This window comes from Halyomorpha halys, unplaced genomic scaffold (genome assembly GCF_000696795.3).
Source record: "Halyomorpha halys isolate HHAL.00 unplaced genomic scaffold, Hhal_1.1 Scaffold623.1, whole genome shotgun sequence".
Classification (NCBI taxonomy): domain Eukaryota; kingdom Metazoa; phylum Arthropoda; class Insecta; order Hemiptera; family Pentatomidae; genus Halyomorpha; species Halyomorpha halys.
Genome location: NW_027107123.1, coordinates 151,035 through 165,307, shown reverse-complemented (window position 1 = coordinate 165,307; position 14,273 = coordinate 151,035). Strand labels below are relative to the sequence as shown.

The 14,273-nt window shown below is 30.8% G+C and overlaps 2 protein-coding genes across 7 annotated transcripts in view; one reads left to right on the top strand and one right to left on the bottom strand.

Moving 5' to 3' along the window:
* The window catches only part of LOC106684822 (malate dehydrogenase), a 25,192-nt gene extending 18,674 nt beyond the window's left edge, over nt 1-6,518 (top strand). For both annotated transcript variants that reach the window (XM_014427107.2, XM_067045433.1), the window contains exons 5-8: nt 3,968-4,168; nt 4,270-4,396; nt 5,818-5,968; nt 6,314-6,518. In XM_014427107.2, the coding sequence (XP_014282593.1) occupies nt 3,968-4,168; nt 4,270-4,396; nt 5,818-5,968; nt 6,314-6,422 (588 nt within the window). In that variant the 3' untranslated portion in view covers nt 6,423-6,518. The remainder of the gene's footprint in view (nt 1-3,967; nt 4,169-4,269; nt 4,397-5,817; nt 5,969-6,313) is intronic.
* Nucleotides 1-14,273, bottom strand: part of LOC106684817 (micronuclear linker histone polyprotein) — a 170,889-nt gene that overhangs the window by 100,810 nt on the left and 55,806 nt on the right. The window lies entirely within an intron of this gene.

The window sequence follows — 14,273 nt, the reverse complement described above, 5'->3', positions numbered from 1 at the left end:
GGGAGACTTGAGAGTGCCTAGGGAACCCAAAGATAAATCTTACAAAACAATTCATGAGTCTCTTCAGTCTCAACTCTAGTCCTGCAGATAGCCCTCCATACACCAATATTTGGTGTTAATTATCTCTTAACTTCGATTTTGACATACATCACATTCATGGCAACATACTGTTTCTTCACTAAGTACTCGTGTATAGTCTGGTCAAATATTATCATCCAAATATTGTAGTGTTGGAATGTTTCAATATTGTACGAGTAGTATGATCGGAACAACACTAGGAATGAAGGTCAAATGTACATTGATAACGAAATATTTTCAAATGTTCATTGGACCAGGCTAGATTCGATTGTGGTACTTCCACTGTACAAAGTGCTTTTAACATCCCTACTTTGTGCCAGTTTGAAGTTCTCCACTATGCAAGAACTGACTGTCTCAAAATAGAAAGACTGAAGACATGTAGTACATCTATAATAAATCAAGGATGACTCATTACATGAGAAAACATATCTTGTGACATTTGCGTTTTCTCTATCAGGATCATATCTGAACTAAGTTTCACCAATGCCTTCTGAACATGTGAAATTGGAGTTAGCGCTGCCCTTGGTCACTCGAGGCAACAAAACCTTTGAGTGAAAATCATTATTGCCATGAGACTTTGTTTTAATAGTCCAATGTCAAAGATCGGGGTCACGCACGGGGCTTTAGTAGAACAAGACCTCTATCACCTTTATGTCGCAATTTTTTTCTGAGTCATACCATTCTCGGAACTGTTACAGGATGTTATCATTTTAAACGAAGCATAAAGTCCCGTCAAGTAGCAGTTAGGTACTAACTGTTCAACTCAGCTATTATTAGGACGAAAAAATATGTAAATACATTAGAGAAAGCACTTATCACCGGAGCAGTTTAAAAAAAAATAATAATAAAATTTAAAAATAAATAAATAAATATTACTTTTTCCCGATCGTATGGAATTTTTTTTCTCGTAAATTTTCAAAAACCGAACATTCAACATAATATTCCAAACTTCAGTAGCAAAGTCGTCGTGAGATGTGCAGTGTTCTGTGCAATTTTAATTAATAATAACATTCTGAAGTGGATCCCGATTATACATTACATAAAATGTTATTTCATGAATTTACATTCATTAAATACTAAAATATGTGCTTTTATTGGGGGGAAGGAGTTCATCGTGTTTACAATAAGAAATTAGAAGGACATTTCTACAGGAATTATACCGAACAAAAGAGACTTCAACATTCAAGAGAAACTGTTCAAGTAAGTCAAGAAAAAAGTGAAATTGGTCCTGGGGATGTTGTCATCTCTTGGGAGATGTTCCTAGGAATATGCCCCACATTTTTTTTATTATTTTTGGATTACGAACCACATTGAAAAATACAATTATTTTCAGCAAAGAAAATATGTTTTATATACCCTATTATTGTTTTCTTTAATGGTCGAGACAATTAATTTTGTGAAAGGTAAATCGAGAAATATAATCAGCAATGTTTTCAATAAGGCTACGTTATTGAAAAAAAATTCGAAACCTTCTAGCGCCTCTAAGAAGTGAGAAGAACGGTACATCATTTATATCCTTAGAATCCATGATAAAACAGGATTTACCAAACCAAACCAACCGCATTGCGGGTTGAAATTAGTAAAGTAAAAAAAAAAAAATTGGCATATCTGGCTTAATATTTGAAGAAATTCTTTTTTTCATACTGAAGCCTAATAGTTCAAATTGAAGACAAAATAGTTAGTCCAATAGTACAAACGTATATTAAGTTTATGAATTAAAAACCCGAAATACTGTATCATAGTCATTCCACTTTACGGCATATAAAAAACTTAAAAAATTAAGTTATATTTTGTGTTTTTCTTTTTATCTTTTTTATAATTTGTAATGCTTCATTTCAGTAAGTAATTATCGGCTGTTTTTTTTTATTAGCTTTTTTGTTCAATTATTTATTTTTTTATTTTATTTTATTTTTTTCGTTATAATTTAGGAAAAAAAATCTAAACTAATGATCTATACAGAAGATATGTCAAGCCCAGCAGACAGCAAGGGGTTGACGGACAAGGGACTGAGTCAGAGCTAGTGTCGGGGGTCGATATGTTGATTCGCGGAGCCTTGAAAGGCGGTAGCCTTCGGCCCGTGTGAGAATTTCAGTATTAAGTCCAGTAAAAACAAAGACACAAATATCAAGATATAATAATTTCCTGAACAGCTTCGCAATATCAAATACTATTAGAAGAAACTATAATGGAAATATATAAACAAAAACAAAAATTCTAACAGATACACAAATTGTTATATTCCAAAACAAAACCCTAAGTCTCTTAAATATCAGTGAATATCTAACTAAGATATACTGCCCTGCCTAATAATAACCTTCCAAAAAATAATATTCAGAACTTTCTTCACATTTTGTTATGTATTTTGTTTTTTTAATAATTTATTTATTGTTATTTACAACTGTACACATAAAGTAAATTTGCTGTAAGTGATATAATGATATGATACAAACATGTGGAGAATCTACGCATTGATAGAACTCTAAAAACATTTCTAAAGGAGAAGATCTCTTGGCTATCTTCTTTTCAGACACCTATTAGGTAATGAAGGTGAAGCCAGGTTAGGAAGAAGTGGATTTGAGTGGTTGGGAAGTTTATCATGGAAGGATTGGTATCTGGCTCTGGCCAAATCGGCAACATATGGGACATTGAGGTACTGATGGATGATTTGTTTTATGAGAAAATAAGGAGCATTAAGGATTTTACGAAGGAATTGGACTGTAAAGATTGGATTCAGGAGGAATTCGATAGTTTAGTGGAGCCCCATAGCTCAACTCCATATGTCCAGATAGTTCTTATAACAGCTATATAGATCAGTCTTTTGTAATGGATTGGAAGTTTAGACCGCTTGTCTAGTAAATGTTGCAATAGTCAGAATCGACGAGCAGTTTCCTGTCTTTTCAGTATTGTATGAAGATTCCATGTCAGTCGTTTGTCCAGATGTAGTCCTAAGTAACGCTATGCATTTTAAAACTTAAAAATGTAATAAAAACAATTATTTTCTCAATTTCAATGTCTTATAATTTAGTGTTTTTAGTCTTAGCAACTGGTTTAATAATTGAAAATGCAGTGTCTTGTTACTGTATAATAAAAGTGCAGGGACCACGTAAATGCCAGTTTTCGCATTTTTACCCTGAGATTAAAAATCAGTCTTAGTTTGTAATGGGGGTAATAATGTTTAGAAGTGTCTGTTAAGTTTAAGTAGAGCACATATAAGAATAAAACTTACTTCACTTTTGTTTGTTTTTGACTTACAAAAATGTAATTATAATTACTGATTTGTTACGCTCGTTAAAAGGTTGGTATGGTAAAAATTGTCTGCATCTGTTTCTCCCAGACACTTTAACTCCATCCGAAATGAACAAACCTCACGAAATTGATATCAATGATTGATTTTACTCTACAACTTTACACAGTTTATTTACTTAAAAAAAAAAATCATAAAAGTTATGGTTAAATGAAAAAAAGTATTTTTATTACTTTTAATTATGACTTAAAATTAAAAAAAAAGTTCAAAAATTGTTATTTCATTATTGGGATCTGCAACTTGAGAAGTTTGAACTTCACTAGTAGGTGGGATCCTGTTTCCTTCACTATTGAGAAGTCAGCATGTTTTTCTTAGACTGAATTTAATTTTTAATTTAAATTTAAGCCATAATTGTAAAAAATTTTAGCTTTGATAATGTTCTCTCTCTTTTCCTTCAATAGACGAGCACCTTGTTAATGATGGGAGATGTGCTAATTCTGGTCTCTATTTATGCTAACTTATGATTTTCTATGATGACCTATGAGACTTGAGGTTAAATACTTTTTTAGAATAATGTTATAATACCTTAATAAAATTCAAATATTATCTCAATATATTAATGTAAATTTTTATTGTTTTGATTAGATCCAGACGGGACAGGGATTGTTTTGCCCTAACAAAGTCTTCGGGGTGATGGCGCTAGAGGAGATGCGAGCTGCCACGTTGGCCGCAGTGAAGTTGGGGCTCCCTCCGGGCACTGTAAAGGTGCAGCTGACTGGGGGTGGCACTTCAGACACCGTAGTCCCGGTAATCTCCTCTGCTCAGCCTGGGGGAGACTTCTTGAAAGTACGCCAGCAATTTATTATAAGTACTAGTTTTAGGACTAGACACATTAATCTTGAAAACAATTGATTTTGAAAATTGTATTATCTGTTTCATCCGGACAGACAGATATGATCGAGCTAATGAACTTGCTGAGGAACATGACAGAAAACGTGAAGGAAATTTCACAGAACGCACCCCACCTCAGCGGAGGTCATGCCACTGCAAAGTTCGTTTTGGCTCTAGTGAAAGGTAGTAATAATAATCTTGATGGATTCAGAAGCAAATATTCTTGGAATAAGTGTTATATCCGTGCGAGAACATTGGCATTACCCTCTGTTCCAACTAAACATAAGAAATGCGTTACGGGTAATGAGGTGTTTTTAAGAATAAAAAAAAATCGGGGGAATTAAAAGGAGGTGTTCTAAGAAAACACGAGAAATACGGTATGTTATGGATAATGTGATGGTTTTCATAATCAAACAATAGAATCTATAGGTATTGCCTATATTTCACCTGTTCTTGTTTACCCGATATTTCTGGTAGATCACCTCCCGTGAATCACATCATCCTGTGAATCCCACATCATCCCCCTCTTCTTCACCATCTATTAACAATATTCTATTTGTGATACCATTAACAGCACTACTACTTTCCTTATTAGAGACGTAATAGAGTTACTAAAATATAAAACCAACACCTTAAGTTCAGGAATTGGAATTTTATTATTATCATTTTAAATTTGAATATAAAAGAAAATTATTGTTGCTAATAGTCAACATTTGTAACAGGTAAGTTGACAGTTCTAATCTGAAATAGTTCAAAAAATTTAAATATAACTGGATTGATTTGATATTTCTAGATTTTTTACTTCTTTTTCCGGTTATTTTTGTTCAAAATATTGAACTTGTTCAGAAATTCTTAATAATATTATTGTCCAAGCTTCTTCTACTTCATGCGTATATGCTTCGTATACTAAAATATTCTAATGTAAGTCGGGATTCCCACAAAAAGTTGTTTTTGGAGATGTTTTAATTAAACTGAACATTTTGCAGAAAAAAATGCTTTTGAGCTCTACAGTCCCTTCAGATGGGTGGATTGTTAATGAGTAATCCATCATTAAATAATTAAAAAATGATAATAAATTCATTATCAGCCATTCTCTAACCTTTCCCAATGAAATTCCATTCCTATTTAAACTCGTAGCTCCAGTTCCCTTCCCACCTTTAAATCCCGCTTATTCCGTCATTTCCTATCCAACCAGTTCCAATAGAATTAAAGTAGATGCTCCTTATTTTAATTAGATTTTATAAAAACTGTTTATTAATTCTTTAGAAATTCATACTTTTACTTAGTATTACCTCCGTATTTTCCCCTTAATCATAAGGTTATTAATATCATAAGGTCATTTTCTATCTGTTTAAATAATTAAAAGTTACTTTATTAGGATTCGTAAGTTTTTTTTTTTTTATCGTGTATAAATTATTTTATTCTTGTATTTGTTACTCTAAGGCTATAAAGCCAGCCTACTATATTTGTAGTTTTATTCTACAAGTCTGGTCGGGACGTGTCTCTGAATAAATGAATAATGTATGATTAGCTATATTTAGATAGAAAAAATTATAATTTTTTTTCGATTTTAATATTATTAATATAAATTAATCCTCGGACAGGACTGAGCAGAGATGAGCAAGTGAACCTGTCGGCAGCAGTGAGGACTTCAGCACTAGTCGGAGTTCCCTACCTCACCCTGCCGGTAACTGTAGGACGCGGTGGCGTCGTAGGGACCGCTGGGATACCACGTCTTAGCAAGATGGAGCTAAAGTAATATAACATATTTTTCATGTTTATTTGTAATCATTAGTTATATGTGGACATAAGTGGTCTGTGAAAATGAAAAATCGGTTCTATAAAGCGGCACTTAGGGTTAGTTAATTTTAACAACAAAGCTGCAGTTGCATTCTACACGATTTAAAAAATAATTTTTGAAAAGTATTGAATAATCGAAACGCTTTACTTTTTTACATTTTTCGCAATCCTGAAAGATTCCGATTTTTTTTTTAGTTTTAATTTATATTAAAATATATTCCAACAGTGTTTATAATACTTTACATTATTAATAAGTAAATTGTTTAGAAATTGTTATGTAACTTGTTAATCTGTTAATAGGGCTTTCATCCGCACACTTCCTACCATCCTGGAACACATCCACATGGGTGAGGCCTCGGCGACACAAAGGGAATACGGTCATGATGATCTTCTGGATCTGTACCAATAAGGGCTATAATCACTGTAATGTAATATGTTAAAAATGTTTTATAAGTGTTGAAGAACAAATACAATTCGTATTAACTACGCTAAAGATAAAATTATATCTACATATTTATTTATTGTACTTGGTAAGATGTAAATATTTCAAAGTTGAGTTGCAATCAAAGTGTTATCGAACTACAGCAAGGACACTGACAAAGAATTTTCATTCAACCTGTTTTGTTTTTTTTTCAAGAAATTTGGTCTGGTTTACAATCCTAGAATATAGAATTGCCTGACTAAAAAGAGTTTTTCAGTTGCCGCTTCCAATCCCACAAAAAGTGTGATGCATAAAAAATACAAAACATAAATTTCTTTCTTTTCTTTGTGGATTCTGACCATAGTCTGTGTCTAATTTGTATTTACTTATGTAAAAAACCTAATTCAACATCCCACTTGTTGACAAATCAGGAGCTAAATCCTGCGAGTAACCAACCGGAATGGGAAGGTTGCGATTTTATTCCTTGGGATCGCTATGGGAAAAAAAATAAGAATGGGACACTTCACACTCAAATGAAAGCTGATTGAATTTATTAGTTAGTAGATAAGTGGATAATTTTTAAGCCTAATGGAAGCTGAAAAAAAACATTCATAAGTAATGATGAAAGGAATATGGTCCGGGTGCGGTAAAAAAAAAACTCAAATAGTAGAATATACTATTTTATTGAGCCAACGTTTCGCCCCACGTTGCAGGGCTTCGTCAGGGCTATTTTGATGGCAGTCAAAAAAAACAAAACAAAAAAAAAATCAATTTTTTTTAATCAAAATAGCCCTGACGAAGCCCTGCAACGTGGGGCGAAACGTTGGCTCAATAAAATAGTATATTCTACTATTTGAGTTTTTTTTTTACCGCACCCGGACCATATTCCTTTCATCTTTACACACGGTCAATCAATATCTTCCAGAATTCATAAGTAATGTGTGAATTTAAAAATAAAATAAAACTTTTCGCTATTGGGTTGCCCATGAGACAGATTTAGTTAAGTTAAAGCATATTTCTGAACTAGAATATTATCTACTTTACGATGTGGTAATGGGAACTTAAGCATTTTGAATATATTTTGACTTATTAAGTCCAATTCAAGGAAATATGTCTCGCTAAAACAAAAAACAAATTATCAAGTTTCTCCTCTTACATAGAGAATCGGACTACACCAACTTGAATTTTTTAGTAGCTCTTGAGGTCTACTATCATATCTTTATATATTGCCAGGATTTACGAGACATCCTGTACATTAAAAACTGTGGGACTATAGCGGTTTCCAGGATACAGCTATGTTTCGAATTGAGTGCATAGATATATATATTTTTTATGAATTATTGACTTTTTTGTTTCAATTTATTATTTTTATGATGTTTTACAATATCTTTAGTTTTATTTATTAAAAAGTTTGTATAAGGGGAATGTCTAAGAATATTATTATTAAGTAAGCCGTTGGAGGCGGTACAAAGTAGTGTAATGATATGGTGTAAACTCAGGAGTTTTATATTTTAAAAACTATATAGTTTTACTAAGAAATAACGGTTTATTTCAGTTAAAAGTAGGCAATCACAAGAATATTTTAACATTTTCAACTTAATAAATCATTCATTAATTAAATAATTATTTTTAATGACAATTAATTTTGATGAAGAATGTCTGACATCACTTTACCACTCAACGACTCGTATTTAATAGTATTGTATCAATACTCAAAGGAGACTAACATGATTTAATTTAGTTTCATAGCTGATTAATTATAGACGAAAGATATAAAAGAGTTTTGATAAAGGGATCTATTTATAGAATAGGGCTAGGACGAGATACAATAAGTGCCAGTCTATTGGGACTACAGAGGTTGGTCTTAGCTCTGATTGTACTAAAAAAACAACAAAAAAAAAATTAAAACCTTTATTTAAAGTACTATAAATGTTATAAAAATTGGATTCTAATAAAGCTTTTTAAATTCAATAGTTTTAATACAATACTTAATAAAATACATTAATTTCATTAAAAATCAAAATTTTGTGTATTTATTTTGTAAATTTACGTAGAAAATTCGAATTGATAAAACAATACAAACATTGTTAGATGTTTCTTTGCTAATATGAAATTTTCAAAAATTGTGTTATAGTTTTTATTTTATTTTATTTTTTCTTATGTATATTTAGGAGATTTGTTGACGAATTCGTTATTTAGAAAGATCCGGATGAAACTACAGTTTTACAAGATCTCCTTTGCTGGGTATTGATATATCATTCGAATTATAGCAATATAATTTACGATAAAATTTATACTTTTAGAGCTATTATTATACGGCTATAAAATTTTATTTTATTATAAGACCATTTCAGTTGAAGAGGGAAGTTTACAATACTGTCAAGTAATGGGTTATTTTAGATATTCAAAGTCGTGCGATTTATGTTTTTGCGCTATGCAATTCTATTTCCTATTCGTAAAATCTAAAAAAAGATGAAAGGGAATTGTGACTATCAGAACGCATCAGCCGAAATTCCTATGATTCAATTTCTTCAGAATATATTTTTAAACTTCTGGTGATCTCTCAGATGCTCATGAATCTCTACAGATTAACTTTAACCAGATTTTATTAAAATATTATTGTAATAACGGTATGAATAGAACAGAAATTTAAGAAAAAAGTATACATTCAGCTATATGTTGTTGGGACTATTCAAGTCAGAAAAAAAATAAAAATTATGAAATAACAGCATTAGTCAAAACACCGTTATATGTTAATCGCACATCCAAATTTTAATCATTTCATAAATACTAAAACCTTATCGAGGATGTTATTGATTGGTATTGTAGTTATCCCACGTTTGTACCCTGAACCAAAAGAGCAGATCCAAGTTCATGTCCAAATTATATTTACCAAAACTATTAGTGAAAGTTCCTAGTAGTAGCCATAAGTCGTTCTTGGCATTTGTGATACAAAAACTAAAACTTAAGTCTTATTAAAATGACTATAGATTTTGTGTTATGTTTACATGACTGTAAGCTTATGTTTTTAAGTAATAAATATTTTTTTTGTGATAAATTTAAATAGCATACCCTGCTTAGTTATACTGCTTATTATTGATTTATAGAGTGCTATCAATGGGTAGTTTCTCTACACGCCTGTATCACTCCATTTTAACTGAGATCAAATTTACTAAATGTATTATAATGTACAGTTGTAAATAGCAATAAATAAAAATTGTAAATTTATATGAATAATTTTTAATTATTATTCCTGTTGAGTAACATTTGCAGTCAGCTTGGTCACTGAAGAGCATATATGGATTGATTGATGAGGATTAGAGTGGGTAGATGGATTGCAAGAGATGAGAGTCCCACGGCTCTAGATTCATTGTCTTCAATCTTTATTGAGAAATGATCTGACAATAAAAGTCCTGCTTTAGCTCTTTTTGATCGTTCGCCTATTATACAGACAATAAACCTGGCAATGTGTAGTATCTATTAACAATAGGTTAAATATACACACACTCATAAAAGTCGGTTATATAATTTTTCTTTACTTAAATCAATCTTTTTTATTATCGTTATAACTATATAAAGGATTTTTGCTCATCTTTTTTTTTTTTTTAATTTAATTGTTTAATTTATGATATATTGAAAGCTTACTGAAACTTGTTTAAATAAAATGATACTAGCTAAATGCTCTCTACATTTATGCAAACATGCATACATAACTAAACTACTCTGATTAATAACCTAACATTTGTCCCATAATTTAAGAGCTATGAGGAAGCTAATTGTACTAAATGATTTTATATCCCCATTGTGAGGGCTGGAATTCAATTTTTGAATTCCTTACAATTATCTAAATTTTAAGTTTTAGAAAAAATATGCAAGGCAACTTTGCAGAGATAAATAAGCCAGACATATAAGATTAAGAAATGATATTGCAATCAGAAGAAACAAAAGATGATTAGAATCTAGCAGAAGAAGAAATTAGAGAAGAAGTCCTATAAGGCCAGGAAACAAATTCAAATTGTCATGCTATAGAGTTTCTTCTGCTTAGTAAACCAAATGATTAATATTAAACCATAGGAATTTTAAGATAAGATCGGTAGGTATTTTAAAGAGGGGGAACACGCTATCATCCTAGAGCAGACTCTCAAAGAAACAATAAGAAATAGGTCAGGATCTGTAGGATCTATTGCCTTTGAGACAGACTTGTTAGCTCTGTGAATAGGAGGGAAATATAATTATAAGAGTAAATAATATTCCAAATGAAAAGTGTAGCAACAAGATTGAAAATAAATATATAATTTTAAATATTACTTACTGAATATATTAATCATGGATATATCACTGCTTATATATTAAGCAATGCCACACTTTCTCACGACAGTGGAGAACTATGGCAGTGCTTATCATACGTTGATAATGAATATTTGTGAATGATACATGGCTAAATACAACAAATGGACACGTGTATAGAGTGGACTGTGGCAAATGATTTAAAAAATGGTTTTCAACTTCTGCAAACTGCTATCAATGACAATGGTGGGAACTTAATACGCGCCTTAAGGTAAGTAATTATTTGTAATAATAATTTTTCCATTTAGTAAATGAGGGAAGCACTTTCATGTTTTCATGAAGCGTGTACTAATCCAAAGAACTTAAATATTTGAATCTAATCTCATTATAGGTACTGTCAATTATTTTTACGGACATCACAGTGTGATTTTTACTTTCACTAACCTATATATTAATTTGCGATTTATATATTGATTTAATACGAGATAACTATTAAGCAATTGAGCAATGAATAGTTTAAGAATATTTGTTCTGAAACAAATGTGGATTAATTTCAACTCAAAGTAGGATGGTAAGTGAAAGTTGAATAATGCGTTTTTTTTAAAATATATTTTTAGAATAATTTATATATCCTTTAATATTACGACAAATAAACTCGTTAAAATTGATAGACCGAAGGTTGGAATTTTGGAGCTACCTTACTTAATACATGATATCGGCTAATAAAGGTGGAGGTGGAATAAAGTCTAAGAGAAGAAGAAGATAAGGTAGTGGAAGAGCGAAGTCAATAATGACAGCCCCAGAGCCTTGAATTAACCACCTTTATCTCCATCGTATCTTCTTCTTCTTCACTGCCCCCTTCGGCCTCTTCTTCCTCTGCAGTATTTTATATCCCGCGACAATCCCGATTTAGGAGGAAATCGTCCTGGTCGGATTTCCATTTGTTAGCCTACTCAACAGAGCGGAATAAATCGACCTTTTCGTATTCCGTTCCTATCTTCAATCTCATATTTCCAGGGGCTTAGGGTAGAAATATTATAAAGGTCATTGCGATTTGAAAAGAATTGTTTCTACAGGTAAAAAAGAACTGATTTGATTCTTCAGAAATTAAACCTGCGTGTTACTGATCATTATGTTTCACAATTAAAAAAAAAAAAAAATAAAATATATAAAAATTTTAATTGAAATATTCCGCCTAGTGTAAATTTACTCAATCATTTATGAATCTAAAAAATAAAATCACGAATTATATTAAATGTAACATTATTAACAAATTAAAATAAGTTTTTATTTACTATTATAGCTATTTTATTTCTTTATTGTTCAATTTAAAATTACTTGAACTAAAAATCTATTTAACTTGTCAATATTTCACGGCTCTGCACTGTCCAGAGATAATCTTCCCAACTTCATGATTTTATTAAAGAGCTTTTCTGTCCCAAAATTACAAAACTAGTTCTTCTAACATAAGTCACAGTAGTTCTATATATTCCAAACTGATCTTCATTATTTGAAGATATATAAGAAGATCTTGAGATAAAAATGTGAGTTTCCAGAAGAAAGCCGTCACGGCCCTGTCGTATAGATTTTCACGTTTGAAGATGTGATTTTTCGGATTTGATTTTTAACTATTTTTTTTTTTGCTTACTTCTAAAATGTCCAAAACACTCTAAGCTTCTAATTCAGTTAACCTGGAACGTTTAGAGAGTGTGAACGTCAAACAAACTGCATCGAACTCCTGGTATTCTTGTTAAAGTTGGTATTCAAAGCGATTGTTTTCTCCTCAATACTTACCAGAGAGAAGTTCTTCATTTTTACAACATTTATTCCCAAATATATTGGGCATATTTTTATAACATACAGCTTGTGATTTACTTAACTTTTTAATTAGCTCTTTCAGTTCAACAGTTTAACAGTTCAAAAAATGGATATTTTGAGATATGCATGTATAATGTTAGATCTTTACTGTAAAACACAGAATCATAAACTTATGTCATAAAATCTAATTAAAAAAAACGTTTCTAGATATTACAGTTTTGAATTGTTTAGATCTTATCATTATTGCTAATATTACATATCTCACAATAATAATTTTTGTATAGAGAATTTACAAGTTTTGGGAAATCGTTTCATCAATATTTTAGAAAATCCCGTTTTTCATCCCATTAGCAATTCCCATTTTCAGGTACCTATTCAGAGCAGAAGCTATACAAATATTTTAATAAGAAATCTCCTTGTATAAATATTTATTCTTTTGATTGGTATTGAATTTTAATTTAAAAAATCGAAAGAGTATTCCTAATTTTTTTAAGATGGATCGCAGTACTTTCACATTTCTTAGAACTAGGTATGAAAATTGCTCTATAATTCTGTGAGAATGACACTTTCCATTTCCGAACATATTAAAAAATTTGGATGTATATACTATGATGAAGCTGAAAAAAAAAATTGGGGATATTCTAGATACATTTATATGTATACTCAAGGGTTGTCAGATCGAGTCCCGGTCCCACCCAGGCTTTTTTCAAGCATAAAATAATACAAAACTCACTCTCAACCTCCCCCCGGGAATTTGTGAGACCCGTTAGCCAATGGGTGGCACTCTCAAAAAATAGGCGTGGGAGTGACGAACCCATCCTATGAAAAAAACACGTCAAGAAACGAGAGGACTTAGACCTCCATGACCTGTCACCCATATAATAATAATAATACATAAATACATAAGGAGCTTTCCAATAATTCTATAAAAAATTAATGTTTAGGTTGGTAGTCATAATTATTGATGATTTTACGAACGAGTAGACCTACAAAAAAGAAGAACAAAAAATAGAAGTTTAATCTAATAAACAAATTTTAAACTTACAGGACGTATTTTAAATTCTTAAAACTATTTGATGAATATATTCATTTTTAGTCCTAGCTTGGATATAGTTTAGATATAACTAAAAACTATCTAAAGGATGACAGCAAGCGAAGTTGAAGTAAAAGAGAACTGGAATTAATGAGCGGAAAGCTTAAGGACCTCTTCTGGTAAAGGGGAAGATTGGTTAGTAAAGTACCCAAAATGGCAAGAGAGCTCTAATTATTCTTTGAGGACAGTAGTTATCAATTGAAGCGAAGAGAACGGTTTCGAACACGAGATCCGGAGACGAAAATCCACAGAACAAAAAAATAAAATAAAAAACTGAAAAACTGTCAACAATTTTGTTTTTATTATCTTCTTAAGTGACCGATACATGAATGAAAACTCGGACTGGAACTCTGAGAATAACATGAATTGAAGCCCACAGATTTTTTTTTTTTTTTTAGCATTTTTATTCTATTTTAGAAACAACTTTCTGAATTTCATTTATAACTTGTAAATATGTAAATAAGAATAATTTGCTCCAACTTGTTTATTATTTCTAGTTCATTTACGTTTTATTCTTTTTAATTTTATGATATTACAAGTTAGCCACATTATAATTTATGAAATAATAAATGATTTTATTTTGTTTGTTTATTTCTTTTAAATTTTTAGTTAATTATTTTATTTTAGATTTGCAATTCAGT